The sequence below is a fragment of the Peromyscus maniculatus genome, chromosome 15 (genome assembly GCF_049852395.1).
Source record: "Peromyscus maniculatus bairdii isolate BWxNUB_F1_BW_parent chromosome 15, HU_Pman_BW_mat_3.1, whole genome shotgun sequence".
Taxonomy (NCBI): Eukaryota; Metazoa; Chordata; class Mammalia; order Rodentia; family Cricetidae; genus Peromyscus; species Peromyscus maniculatus.
Genome location: NC_134866.1, coordinates 26,088,267 through 26,101,728, shown reverse-complemented (window position 1 = coordinate 26,101,728; position 13,462 = coordinate 26,088,267). Strand labels below are relative to the sequence as shown.

At 41.5% G+C, this 13,462-nt stretch overlaps 1 protein-coding gene across 4 annotated transcripts in view; it reads right to left on the bottom strand.

Annotated features, from left to right (window-relative positions):
- Cdh6 (cadherin 6) overlaps positions 1–13,462 on the bottom strand; it is a 140,539-nt gene that overhangs the window by 32,976 nt on the left and 94,101 nt on the right. For 3 of the 4 annotated variants that reach the window (XM_006976107.4, XM_042261400.2, XM_015995046.3), the window contains exon 3: positions 2,337–2,631. In XM_006976107.4, coding sequence (XP_006976169.1) covers positions 2,337–2,631 — 295 coding nt within the window. The remainder of the gene's footprint in view (positions 1–2,336; positions 2,632–13,462) is intronic. The other variant, XM_076551723.1, reaches the window with a different exon arrangement.

The following is a 13,462-nucleotide window of genomic DNA, read 5'->3' as shown; positions in this document are numbered from 1 at the left end:
GGCTACATGTTTAAAAAAAAAAAAAAAAACCAAACCAAACCAAACATTAGTGGGTTGGGATAACCCACTGTAAACATCTGACAGTATAATTTCAATTAAGATTAAATGTACAAAGGAAGCGATACTGTTTTAGGCTGGCATTCTTATGCTGGGGACGCTCACCCGAGAACTTTGGAAGTATCCGTACCTTGCTTGAAGAACATGCTAATTTCATGTGTGTATTTGCATGTCCATTATAAGGGTGAGAAGTTCCCCCAAAGACCCTGTGATTAAGGGTATACTCTATGGCTGCCTTTTGATATTCCTTTCAGATAAGCAGGGGTTGTCCTGTCTTTGAGAAGGGCAGGGAAGTTCCATATAGAGAATATGAGAATTTTAAAATTGCTTTTGTAATACCTAACCATTTCATTTACTAAACAAACAGAGTGCATTGTGCTAGGGTTGGATGTGCTGGCTCTCACTGTATCGTACTGAGACATGAGACACAATCCTACCCTTGCAATTTGGCAGGTTAAGTGGCCAGCGTGAGAGCCTCCTGTGACTTTAGAGGGAAATTTAATGGAAGTCAACAAACACCCAAATTCTTATTTGCATTAATGTAAGTTCTGCTTGCCTTTGGAATGTCATTATCTGGTGTTCTAAGCACCCATTAGGGGCAGCCACTGACGGAGAGGCTTTACGCCTGTTTTCTTATTTAATCCTCATGGTTATCCTTCGGGAGTAGACATTCATTATTTATTTTTGGTAGATGTGGAATTGGAGGATCAAAGAAATCAAGATCAGATAAATCAAGTAATTTGCCCAAGGCTGCACCGCTGGCTATTAGTGGAGACAGTTTCTAATTTAGGTGCTTTGGACACTGAAGCTCACTTTCCCCTTTTGCTCTTGTCTGGTCACCTTTATATGCATTCTTCTAGACTCCCCTCTCTATGCCAATAATGATTCTCTAGACATGCATTTTGGGCTTTCCCCAAGAATGTGTAATGTATATTTAATTCTTTCCTGGCTTCAAAAGTGAGTGACACTCTCTAAGAGGGGTGCACAGCATCACAGTTGTTTGGGGGTGCTGCTGGTGACAAAGATAACCATCTTGTTTTAATTCCCGCCCCCAGCCCCCCATTCTTATTTTTTAAGCCACCTACAAGAAAAATATCCTCCAACCCATCCAAGGGGAAAAAAAAGACTCTTTAAAAATAATCTCAACTCCTTTCTTTGCTTTGATGATGGCTTCCGATTTTTCTAACAGAACGAAGTGGCTTCAAATAATATGACGATTTCTTCCTGGGTGAGGGGGATGGATGCTTTACAATCACTTTCCCGGACTGAATTTTTTTTTCCAGATTTTAGACCTCTGAGCTCTACTCTATCTCATATCTAATTGATGCAGCCAGAGAAAAGTTATTCTGTAATTTCAGCCTTTTTTGAAGCTGGCAGAGTGAAAATAAAAACAACCTTTTCCTATAGTAGCTTGGAGTGTGTCACTGTGTCCTATGGAGTATTCTAAAGCTTCTAGAACTTTCTCATTTCTTTAAGTCCTGTTTACCGTCTTCTAGCTTAAACAGACTAAGTCCACACAACTGGTAGTGGACTTGTGCATACAACATTCATCCTCTGTATTAAATCTCATGGATGTCTTTACTGTCTTTGTACTGTTTATAGATATGAAAAAAACCTTTTTTTAGAGTCTTTCCCCCAAATTCACAGTTACTTAATGCAACTACCAGTATTTTTTTTTTGCTTATTAAACAAATTTATTATTATTGTGTGTCTGTGTCTGTGAGTGCCACGGCATGGCTGTGTGTGGGGGTGTCAGAGGACATTTTTATGGAGTTGGTTCTCCCCTTCCGCTTTCACATGGGTCTGGTATTGAACTCAGGTCATCAGGCTTCTGAGGTAAGTCCCTTTACCCACTGAGTCATCTTTCTGGCCCTGTCACCATTTTTGGGGGGGCTGGACTGGAAATTCGGGCTTTAATTTTTGACTGGGAAGATTGGTCCCTGCCCCAGACTGTTGTGATGTGGGCTGAGAGCAATAGGTAAGGCTGCTGTCTTTCAGTCCAAGAAACAGTGGGAGAGAAAGCAGATGAGTTGGCCTCCATCTCATCTCGAAGTCTCTCCTCGTTGCTGTCCTACCCTTACCATAGGAAATGCCATTTTCTTACAGTAGTCATAAGGTAAGACTGGGGTGACATTAGACAATAGGGTGCACTTAGGAAAAGGACCTATGGTAGCTTTGGGATGTGGCTTCTAAATTCTTTCAGTTCATTAAGCTTGGCTCAGGGTTCTTCCCTTGGTGGGTGTGGAGACCCCACTCTGTCGAACGTGCGTCTCACTCACCAACATCAGCCATCTCGGGGACCGTGGCTGTGTAAACGTCCTTGGTGAATATTGGCTCGTTGTCATTGATGTCATGGATCTTGATGATGAACTCGGACTCAGGCTCTACAGGTCTCCCGGTCCTTCTGTTGATAGCTTGAGCTCGAAGGATGTAAACAGGTTTTTCTTCTCTGTCGAGCCTCTTGGTGGCCTGTATGTCGCCTGTGTTTTCATTGATAATGAAGAGATCTCCTGCTCCATCTCCTGAAAGGATATATTTAAGTGATCCATCTCCTCTATCCTGGTCTGAATGTAACTAGTGTAGGGAAAAAAAAATTAAAGAAAAGTAAAAGTCAAGCAGGTGATCCTAAACTGTTTTGTTTTTACCATGCAGTCTGTCTTAACTGTTTGTTATTTGCTATCAATAGCTTCCAAAGGCAGGCACAGCTGTTTTGTTTAGTTTTTTTTAAACTGCTTACATAATCCTTCAATAGAAGAATACCACTCATTAATGAATGTATTTCTTAATCACAGAACTTTCTAGAAGTAGAAAATTTGGCAATCTTTCTTAGTTTGAAGAAGGGAAAACTAAAGACTTAAGCATTTTTAAAAGCCCAAGAACATGTAAGTTAGACTGGACAAATCTTTCCATTCTGGATGTCAGAACCTGTGAGCAGACTCTCTTGGTCACTGTGTACACACAAACATTCTCCAACTGCCCCACTGCTTAAAAGGACTTCAGTGTTTGCATCAGAGATATGGGTATAGTCTGCCTTTTAGTGAATTAAGGAAGCTAGGCAATCACATTGGTCGATGGAGATTATAATCCATCTCTGGAGAGTTTTCTGGAGAGAAGTGATATGTGTCCGTTTGTCTCTCTATTTCAATTTAAAGCATCTCCAGACCTCCTCAGCATTGCGTTCAGCGGTGTCTTGAGACCACGTCACCAGCCAGTCCATCAGTTCCTTGGGACAATGGCATCTGGCATGGGGATTTTAGTAGGAAACAGAAGGCCTTCTGATGTGCAGAGACAGCCTAAAATGGAACCTGTCTGCCTTATGAGGTAGTGAGACCTGATCCCCCACCCCAGCTCTCAAAAGTAATCAAGCAGCAGTGCTGAAGATTCACTGTCAGTGAAATGGTCCAGAGGAAAGTGTAGACTGAAGTGAATGTCTGGGCCTGTAAGAGTGGACGGTGATGATTCTGGGTTGGAGAAGTAGTTCCTGTTTTCTAACCCAAAGATTCCCTTTCGGAGTTGAGTTCCTAAGTTCTTTTCCCCCTACATAGCAAAAGTCTAGGTCTCCTAGCCATCTAGCTCTATTCACAGATTTTCACAATGTGTTTTGTCATTGTTAAGGATGACCATTTAACAGCTGTAGTCACAGGTCTCGTGACCACAGACATGTTCGTGACAGAATCTCCTTACAGTCTTCCTATGGAGGAGCTTCTTGACAGTGGTAACTGCAATAGGTAAACATCCATGGGCTCTGAAAAACACTGCATGAGCTTCTAGAGCACTGGTTCTCAACCTTCCTAATGCCGTGACCCCTTAATACAGTTCCTCATATTGTGGTGACCCCCAACCATAAAATTATTTCCTTTTTCTTTCTTTTCTTTTTCTTTTTCTTTTTTCCCCCCGGAGCTGAGGACCAAACCCAGGGCCTTGTGCTTGCTAGGCAAGTGCTCTACCGTTGAGCTAAATCCCCAACCCCATCATAAAATTATTTTCATTGCGACTTCCTAACTGTAATTTTGCTACTGACACAAATGGTAATTTAAATCTGTGTTTTCCAATGGTAATCTTAGGTGACCTCCATGAAAGGGTCGTTGGACCCTCATAGGGGTTGTGACTCACACGTTGAGAACCTCTGTTCTAGAATGCCTGCAGATGGACTTTCAAAGCCAAAGGGAACTGAGATGATGATCTAAGCAGTTTCCTAAACACATGTTCTGTGGACTTTCTACACAAAGCACAGAGGGAAAGAGTCCTGTGTACTTGGGAAATACTTAATCTGCCTCTGTCTTGGAGTCACCTGCTAATACAGGACAGGCTATGAGAGTCTGAATTTCAGACTTTACGTGGCATGATTTTGTTTAACATGGCTATCTGAAGCTTTAGTGTTCAATGCAAGGCTTTTTTTGGGGTATGACCTCTGACAGCCTTCCCAGAAAGTTTCTTTTGTAATCCCAAGTTATCTGTCACTGGAGAAACAGGAAACACAAAGTTCCAATTTATGTAGTGTTTCAAAATCACACCCAGCTCAAGTGAGAGTCAAAGATTAGAAACCGGTGGCAGGAAGGTGCCCTGGAGAATGTTCGGAGCAATGTCCTCATTTCTGGCGCGAGAGAGACTGTGTCCGCGGCCACACAGCTACGCCGAGTTAATCACCGAATTTGAGAATGAGAATATTACTCATACAATTAGTAGCTTTGAAAGCAATTTGGCAGAAATAATGGAAGATAAAATGCGAACAGGGAGGAAATTGCTTCAAAGTGAGACAAATGCAATATGAAATGTAAAACAAGAGCACTCTATGATTTGTGCAGTGTGATATGCCAAGGAAATGCTGAAACCACCAATGACAGAGAAAGAGCCACTAGGGAAAAGTTAACTCTCCATTGACAGATTCTAATGACTGCAGAGCGCTCTTAAAAAGCCATTTTATTAACTCATGAGTAAAGCAAGCACCACTGCTGCCCTTTGGGTGCGTGCTCCTGGGTAGGCGTGATCGGCGCGGTGGTCAGTGGCCGTGGTGGGCCCGCCATGGTCGGCAATCGTGGTTAGCAGCAGGATGCGGCATGTGGAATGTGCAGCTAAGTCCTAAGCACAGGTCACGTTCACTGTGTCCCTCACCAGGTGTAGAACCACAGCAGAGTCAATTGCACCTCCCAAGCCAAGACCCTTCTCAGTAAAATGAGGATAATAAGAGCTGCGGGACATGCAGCTGTCAAGAGCTAATTAGAGGCCATACACAAATACCTCATTAATTGCCACCTAAACATGCAATAAAAACATGGTATGTGTTTCATGAATTATAAAGAGCCACCAAAGTGGAAGCATGAGCATTGGCTGGGAATTTATCATCAGCATGTTTTTGCTCTTCTTCTGACTTTGAAAACTTTGAAGACCGTGGAAACCCAATTTTGTAAACACTTCCTATCTCTGAGGTAAAATCTGTTATGAAAAGCCAGTATTCTTCTACCTGGTGGCAACTGCTGTCTTTACATGTGATTTATTATATTCTTTATTCCACTAGATTATAGACTCTCCTCGGCTGCTTCTTTCATCATCTTCAATGTGTAATTGTTGCACACTTAGTCGGCGAAGACCACATCCGGTCACAAGATTTATTCCGGTGAAAGTAATCAGAAACTTATTTTTGGCTGTCAGAAGCGACCATTTCCATGAATTATACTACAAACACCTGAGACGATAGAGAGGCAAAGGGGGAGATGCCAGAAAGTGTGAACAGGGACTATGTTGCAGATCACAGTTCTGATTTATCAATATTTGAAAACCGGTGGGAAAATGTATCTCTTCACTCAGGCAAGGCCTGATAAAAGAACAGTTTAACCTCTTCCCTCCTCTCAGCCCCCAACATGAGTTTCCTGACTCTGACGGTGCATGTGCAGACAGCAAAAACCCCCATCAGCCCCTCATCTCTCCCCACCCCCCTCCCTTCTGCCGAACGCCCCTGGGGCCAGCGCTTTTCTCTATTCTTGGGAAAGAAAGAAAACAGAAAACTCCAGTGCCCGTGAAAGCAGTGGCAAGAAGCAGACATTAGGGGTTTATTGAGCACTTAGATTTTAATTGGATTTTTTCTTTTGTGATGTCATTCATCATGGCCACTGGAAGAGACAGAAGTTAAACAACAACAAATAAAAGGTTGTAGGTTGCCCAAGGCATATTTTTACTAATTTCAGTTTAATGTGCCTGTTCCATTAAGTTTAATCATCTGGTTCACTTTTAATGTTTCACCATCAAGTAAGAATTAGCCACTTCCCTCCAGAAGCCTTATCTCACCTGTGGCGGGCAGGATTTCTCACTAATATATCTATAACACTTTCAGTCAGAAGGTGCCCTGACTCCTTTTCTGTACTCACTTTTTTATTCTTTAAAAAAAAACTCAAAAACCAAAAAACAAATGTACTGTCTTGGAAAATAAATACGGGGATCTCTTTTGTTGCACGGCCCCATGGAGGGTGTCACCAGGCAGTGGCAGCATCATTGCCTGAGGGGCTGTCCCTGGGGACATAACACCCTTTTATCAGCTACATGTACCAACTTACAGCTTAATTTTGGATGAAATTCAAGGGCATAACATTAATTGTCTATATTTTTAGTAGTCTGTGAAGCCAGCTAATGCTGGAGTGACACTCCCTTTCCTGTGCGTCACTTCTTGAATCTCTGAGTCAGTGTCCAAATTGAATCTTCTGAGCACACTCACTGTCAAGGTGGAAAACAGGGTCAAAGCCTGCAATTCCCTAGATGGCACACGTAAGTGCCTCTGACAGTCAGAAGGGAGCTTTTGGAAGGGAATGTGGGATGGTCGGCTGAAACAAGACATTGGGTTATGGTTAATATCTTTACAGAAAGAGGGAAGAATGTACTGTGGCCTTTTAAGAAAGGAATGGTTGCTCACTTGAGGTGTGCCAGAACAACCAGAGAACAACTACAGGAAATAGATGCTGCCCACTGGGACTGGGGTAGAAAGCAGTAGCTAATGTAGAGAGGGAACCTCACCTGGGTAGGCAGCAGATTAAACATTAAATCATTTGACATTTGATTTTAGCCAAAAGGCTGAGAAAATCGTGAATAGTGTTTTGAATTAGGAAACGAGTCTATCATCAACTTATGCCAAAATAAGGCTCATTTGATATTACTGTACATGTTTGTATATATTTATACATCTTCCTATATAACGCACTGTGGTGGTTTGAATGAGAATGGCCCCCATAGGCTTGGATATTTGAATGCTTGGTTTCCCATTTGGTGGAACTGTTTTGGGAAGGATTAGGAAGTGTGGCCTTGTTGGAGGAGGTATGTCCCTGGGGGTGGGCTTTGGGCTTTGAGGTTTCAAAAGCCCACACCAGGCCTAGTCTCTCTCTCTCTCTCTCTCTCTCTCTCTCTCTCTCTCTCTCTCTCTCTCTCTCTCTCTCTCTCTCTCTGGACCTAGTGGCTGAGGATCAGATGAAAGCTCTCAGCTACTGCTCTAGCACCATGCCCGTGTGCTTGTTGCCTTAGTCCCCAGGATGATGGTCACGGACCCACCCTCTGAAACTATAAACATGCCCCCAGTTAGATGTTTTCCTTTGTAAGCTGCCTTGGTCATGGTGTCTCATGACAGCAATAGAAAAGTAATGACACACAAGTAAATAAAGTCACTTAACATAGTGAAGACTGGGGAGATTTGATGGGTAGATTTTATGTTAGAAAGAAATTGAACCCTGAAGGACGGCAAGCCATAAAAATTGATTCCATTTTAGTGATGATAGGGTTGGGTAAATAAAAAATATGTGAAGAATTTCCCTATCATATATTTTGCTACGTGAGTGTTAATGACTTTGCATGAGTTAGCTCATTTACATCTGATAATTATTTCACAGATGACATGTATAATTGTGGCAGGGTGCTAATTGTTCTTCAAACTCCAGCTAACTTTGCATTTCTGGAACAAACTCCCTGAGATAAGCTTATCAAGAGGGAGGGTTGATTTTTGGCCCACGGTTTCATATGGTTCAGTCCATAATTGCTTCGCTCTATTGCTTTGAATCTGTGGCAAGCAGGCAGAGGAAGCTGCTTGCTTCCTAGTTGTCAGGAAGCAAAAAAAGGATGAAGGGAAAGAGTTCTTCCAGTGGAGGCTGGCTGCCAACAATCCGAGTTATTTAAACTATACCTCGTTTCATCAAGACTCTACCCCCAGGCAGGCCACCCAGCTTTTAACCAAGTGTCCCACCTTTTGTGTGTGGTGGGATGCCATCTACAAACATTCCTGGCTATACTGGGATGCCCATGGACTGCGCTGCTGGTCAGACAGCACGGCTTTAACACTGGGCTCTTGGGAGACAGTCGCAATCCCAACCATAGCGCCTCCCTCTGGTTCTTCCATAGTTGGTAGTTCTGGCTGGCACATGGCTGGTTAGCCTTTGATCACCTTTCCATGGTGTAATACATTAGCATGTAATTGTCAGTGCCTACTGCTTAACAGGAGCTGCCTTATAGAATGTTCCTCCCAGGTTGAACCTGGTTTCCTGAGGGCTGATGAGGACAGAGCCTGAGGGGATAGCAGAATACAAAGGGGTGGGACCCGGGGTTTTGGAGTCACCTCTTACCTGATCAGCATCTAATATGATAATATGACATAGAAAAGTGCCTACTTTAGCTGTGGAACTTCTGCTTTTTCAAAAAAAAAAAATCTGCTGCTGTTACAGTGATTCTTTAAATTTTTCTCACTGGCTCTCAAAGTGGGCAGGAGTATGACCAGGGACCTAGCTAGGAGCACAGATTTCCTGGCTAGAATCAGGAACTCAGGCCTGCACTCCAGAAACTTGTGTTTTAAGAAGCCCTCTAATGGATCCTCTCAAGAAAAGATTTATTTTTACTTTTAATGGCATTTATGTGTGTGCATCTGTGTATGAGTGTGTGCTTGTGTGTGCATCTGAGTATGAGTGTGTGCGTGTGTGTGCTGGTGCCTGAGGAGGCCAGAGGAGAGTACCAGGTTCCTCGAAATTGAAATTACAGGCAGTTGTCTCAGAATTGAAATTACAGGCAGTTGTGAGCTGTCCAATGTGGGTGCTGGGACTGGAACTCGGGAGAGCTATCTCTGCTTTTGTTTATTCTTTTTAATCTTCCTTGTACATAGTGACCAAGAAACATTTCTGATTATGATCAGTGTATCATGCTAAAATGCAGGCTAGTTAGACTTTTGTAAAGTTGTCTAGAATTCTTTGTTAGGATATATATATATATATATATATTCCATATGAGAGTTTTTATGTGTTGCATATACAGAACTTTAAAACAGACAGAGATTTTAAAACAGACAAATTTGTCATTATATTCATTAACCTCATACAGGATTTTTCACTATGCACCCAGGTCGGTATTCATTCAGATAAAATTGGAGGGAAAAGGTACCTGAAGACTTAAAATCAAAAGTTAAACAAACATATCCAGAGATGATTACTTCCATAGTCAAATCCTGTGTTTATTTCTATGCCCCACTTTGAAAATATTTCTAAAACTAGGCGAGGACAGCTCTGTTTTTGTTGAACTATCTAGTGAAATCTGTGCCTGCTTGTCTGTATTTGAGTAGATGCTGTACATTTTACAAGGAGGGATAGAAGCCCTCTAAGTAACGCTGATGACCGCTGAGGTCTGAACTCTTGTCTTAAGCAGTATAATCACAGTGGTTGAAAGGGTGGACTTCATGAAAGAAAGCCATGGGTGTAAAGTCACGCTATGGACTCAATTTGCAACCTTGGGAAACAGTCAATTTCTCGAAGACTATTCCTTCATTCATGATAGGAATAATAATGGTATTTCATTCACAAGTAGGTCGCTCTGAAAATTACTAAAATAATGTGTGCAAATGTTTCACGAAGGATCTACCTTTGGTAAGTTACTACTGTGTTTATAAATAAGAAGGACTCAGAAGGTGGATTTTTGAAAATGGAAAGATGTGGGTTTGAACTTTGACTCTCCCATTAATTTGCAAATTAATTAAGCCATGCTAGACTCTATCTGTCCCCTCCAACACAGTTTTCATAATAATTGACTTTGCTAGCTATTCTTCCCCTAATGGCCCCTTAAATGATGGGGGCTTTGGGCTTGTGTCTCAGGTCCTTTCCTTCCATATTTGATGGATTATCTCTAAGTGAGGTCACCTTTTGTTGTTGTTGTTGTTTCCTGTGTGCAGCTATTACCTATGAGCCACTGCTATCAATGCCCAGGGTGTCTGACCATTTCCTCGAGACATATTTCAAGGATTAGATGATTTCAAGAATGTTATCTGCCTCCTTGGCAAGTCTCTTAGCCCACTTATACTCGGTACATCCCAAATGACCTCATCACCAATCCCACAAATATGTTCCTACTCCTGTGTGTCTCATATCTGTAAGGACCACCAGGAGATCATCCTGGAATGCACTCAACACTAACTCTGCTGTCTGCCTACCTCTTGCATATATCTTGACTCACTTAATTATTTTCTGTTTCTACCACCATTTCTCTTTGATATATTTTTGCTCTACACACACACACACACACACACACACACACACACACACACACACACACACACACGATTTCCTCTCTATGTTCCTGTCATTAGACCAGCTTTACAATCACATCAACATGGAAGACATCACTATTCTACTTCAGTTCTTCAGTGTCTTCTGTTTCCTTGGGACAAAGCCCTTTACATGGTGGCTTTCACTCTCCTCTTTACCTGGTGGCTTTTGCTCTCCTCTCATCAGCTTCATTTACCACCATCCTCTCTGAACAAGGCGTTTTCTTACCACACTTTACTTCATGTGGTTTTTGAGAACACATTTGTCTCTTTCATAGCTAATTCTTTCCAGTCTCTCTTGGCAGAAATCCATTTCAGACTCTTACCTGGTTAATCCAACTCACGTGCCAGGACTGCCTAACCTTCTCTTTCCAGGGAAGCCTTTCTTATGTTGCTAGTCTAGGATTCTCCTCCTATGTACTCTCGACATATTTCCCACTGAACTATCAGCATATTCTTTTTTTTAAATGACTCATTTTATAATTGTTTTCTTAACTAGATCAGATATCAGGGAAGAAAGCATGAAATCTGTCTGGTCCCTTCACTTCAGTAGTCTCAGGACCCAACATACTAGCACATAGATCCTCAATAAGTAATGGATGCAAATGACGAATGAGTGAATGTTGGAAAGGTCATCTTGGATTAGACTTCGATGATAAATGGAGGTTCTGGCACATAGCAGATAGTCAACAAATCTTAGTGTCCCCATCTGATTTCTTCTTGACTTTAGGAGAACTCTGGATGTCAAGAATATGCACACATTCCCAAAGTCGCCTGATAATTCAGCAGTCACTATTACACACCAGACATGTGGTCTGATCTGAGCAATCCAAAGGAATAATTCAAGATGTTGCCTTGGATCTGAATAGTTCCCTTCAATAATCAATTAAACCTCAGTAAAATACCAAATAAAACAGAGCAATAAAAACTAACTTGCTTTATATTTATTGACAGGTGCAGAGCAGTTACAGATGCATTGAGGTCACTGATCATGATAAATAGATTTGGTGTTGCTCAGAGGTCACCTATCAGTGGCGAAGAAGCAGCCCTATTTAGTGAGTGTTACCCTGTTGTAGAAGGAAATAGAAAGTTCTCCAATTCGCAGAGACATTGCTCCATCATAAACTAATTTAATATTGTCAACCTAGGCTATTTTAAAACATTCATTGGCCTAGAGGCTTGCATCAGGCAATACACAAAACCATCTCATACATGTCTTTTATAAACTTGCAATTTAGGCTTGGGAACACTGACTCATAGGTAAAAGACAGGGAATAAAAGCAGAAATAAGACACTTGAGTCCCACTATTATTAGCGAGGAATGACGAGGTAACAGAGAACCTATTAATAGGTAGTGTGGAACCAGAGAACGCGTAAAACCTTTGATGGCTTAGGAAGGCTTCTTGGAGAAGCTTAGGTTACTGATGGGAAGAAAATGACTTCACTATCATGTGAGTGCATGGCATGGTTTTAGGGCTGAGTGTGGGAGAAAACCAGAGGCGGCTTGGCATCTGTGCCTAGGGTAATAAAACCCATAAAGTCAGCAAAAATAGCAACACTCCTTCTCTTGTGTTTCATGATCACATTCTTTCTCATAGCACTCAGATGTACAAGGGATGTGGCATCTTTATTATTATTTTTTTATACCTTATCCCTCAAGTGCTAGTGCCATTGAATACTAGGAACTCAATATAGGTTGAGCATTGAGTCAAAAACTCGGTGCAATACAATAACGTCTGCCTGATTCAATAGTATAGTCTCATTGGACAACTGTTTTAGGTAAATTCCTGGCTTTTGGCTTTCTTTCTTCTAGTTCTTTAAAACATTTCTTTGGAAAGTATTTAAGCTTGTTTTATGTGTATGAGTGTTTTGTTGGCATGTGTGTATGTGCATTACATGTGTGCCTAGGGCTGCTGAGGGGCAGAAGAGGGCACCTAACCCCCCGGAGCTGGAGTTACAGACCACTGTGAACTGCCCCAGAAGGGGACCTAAGCTTGGGTCCTCTGGAAGGGCAGCTAGCACTCTTAACCACTGAGCCGCCTCTGAAGCTCCCAGGTTTTCCTTTTGATATGTAAAACATTCTCTGAGAGAATCTAGAAAATTCTTAATTTTATTTTTCTGACAAAACTTAGGATGGAGCTGCCTGACTATCCTGTTTCTTTTCTGTTATATCATATTCCCTTCCTGACCTGAAAAAAATGTGTTTCCTATATAATTTAAATAATAGAATTAGCTTTCACGACAGTGGAAATAGTTTACCTTTGAAGCATTACCGATATGATTCATGTTTTGCAATTGTTCTGGATGCATTTTGGGAAAATGATATTAAGTTCATACTATAGTGGTTCTCTTGGGGGTATTGCTAACATTTTTCTCTTGTGAAACTTTACATTCAGTTGTATGGACATTCACTGAGGACATCACTATTTTAAGTGCTGAGTTGCAAAAATTGACTTTCTTGTTCCTCAAATCAACAACACTATTGTCCTTTTGCTTTCTATAACAAAATGTTTGGGGTGCCGAACTGTCCTTAAAGGATGCTCAACAGTGCATCCTTGGTTCTTACCCCAGTCCTCCAGTAGCACCTTCTCAAGTCATAACAACCAAAAATGTCTGCAGATACCTAACCAAATGTTCCACAGAAGCATAAAACTGAGACTGACTATCTATCTATCTATCTATCTATCTATCTATCTATCTATCTATCAATCACCGGTCATCTATCTAATCTATATCTATCAATCTATCTACTTAACTATCCTATCTTATCTATCTTACCTATCTACTTACCTTAACCTACTGCTCTTTCATCTATTAATCTATTGTTCTATTCACTCATCTATCCTTCCATCAATC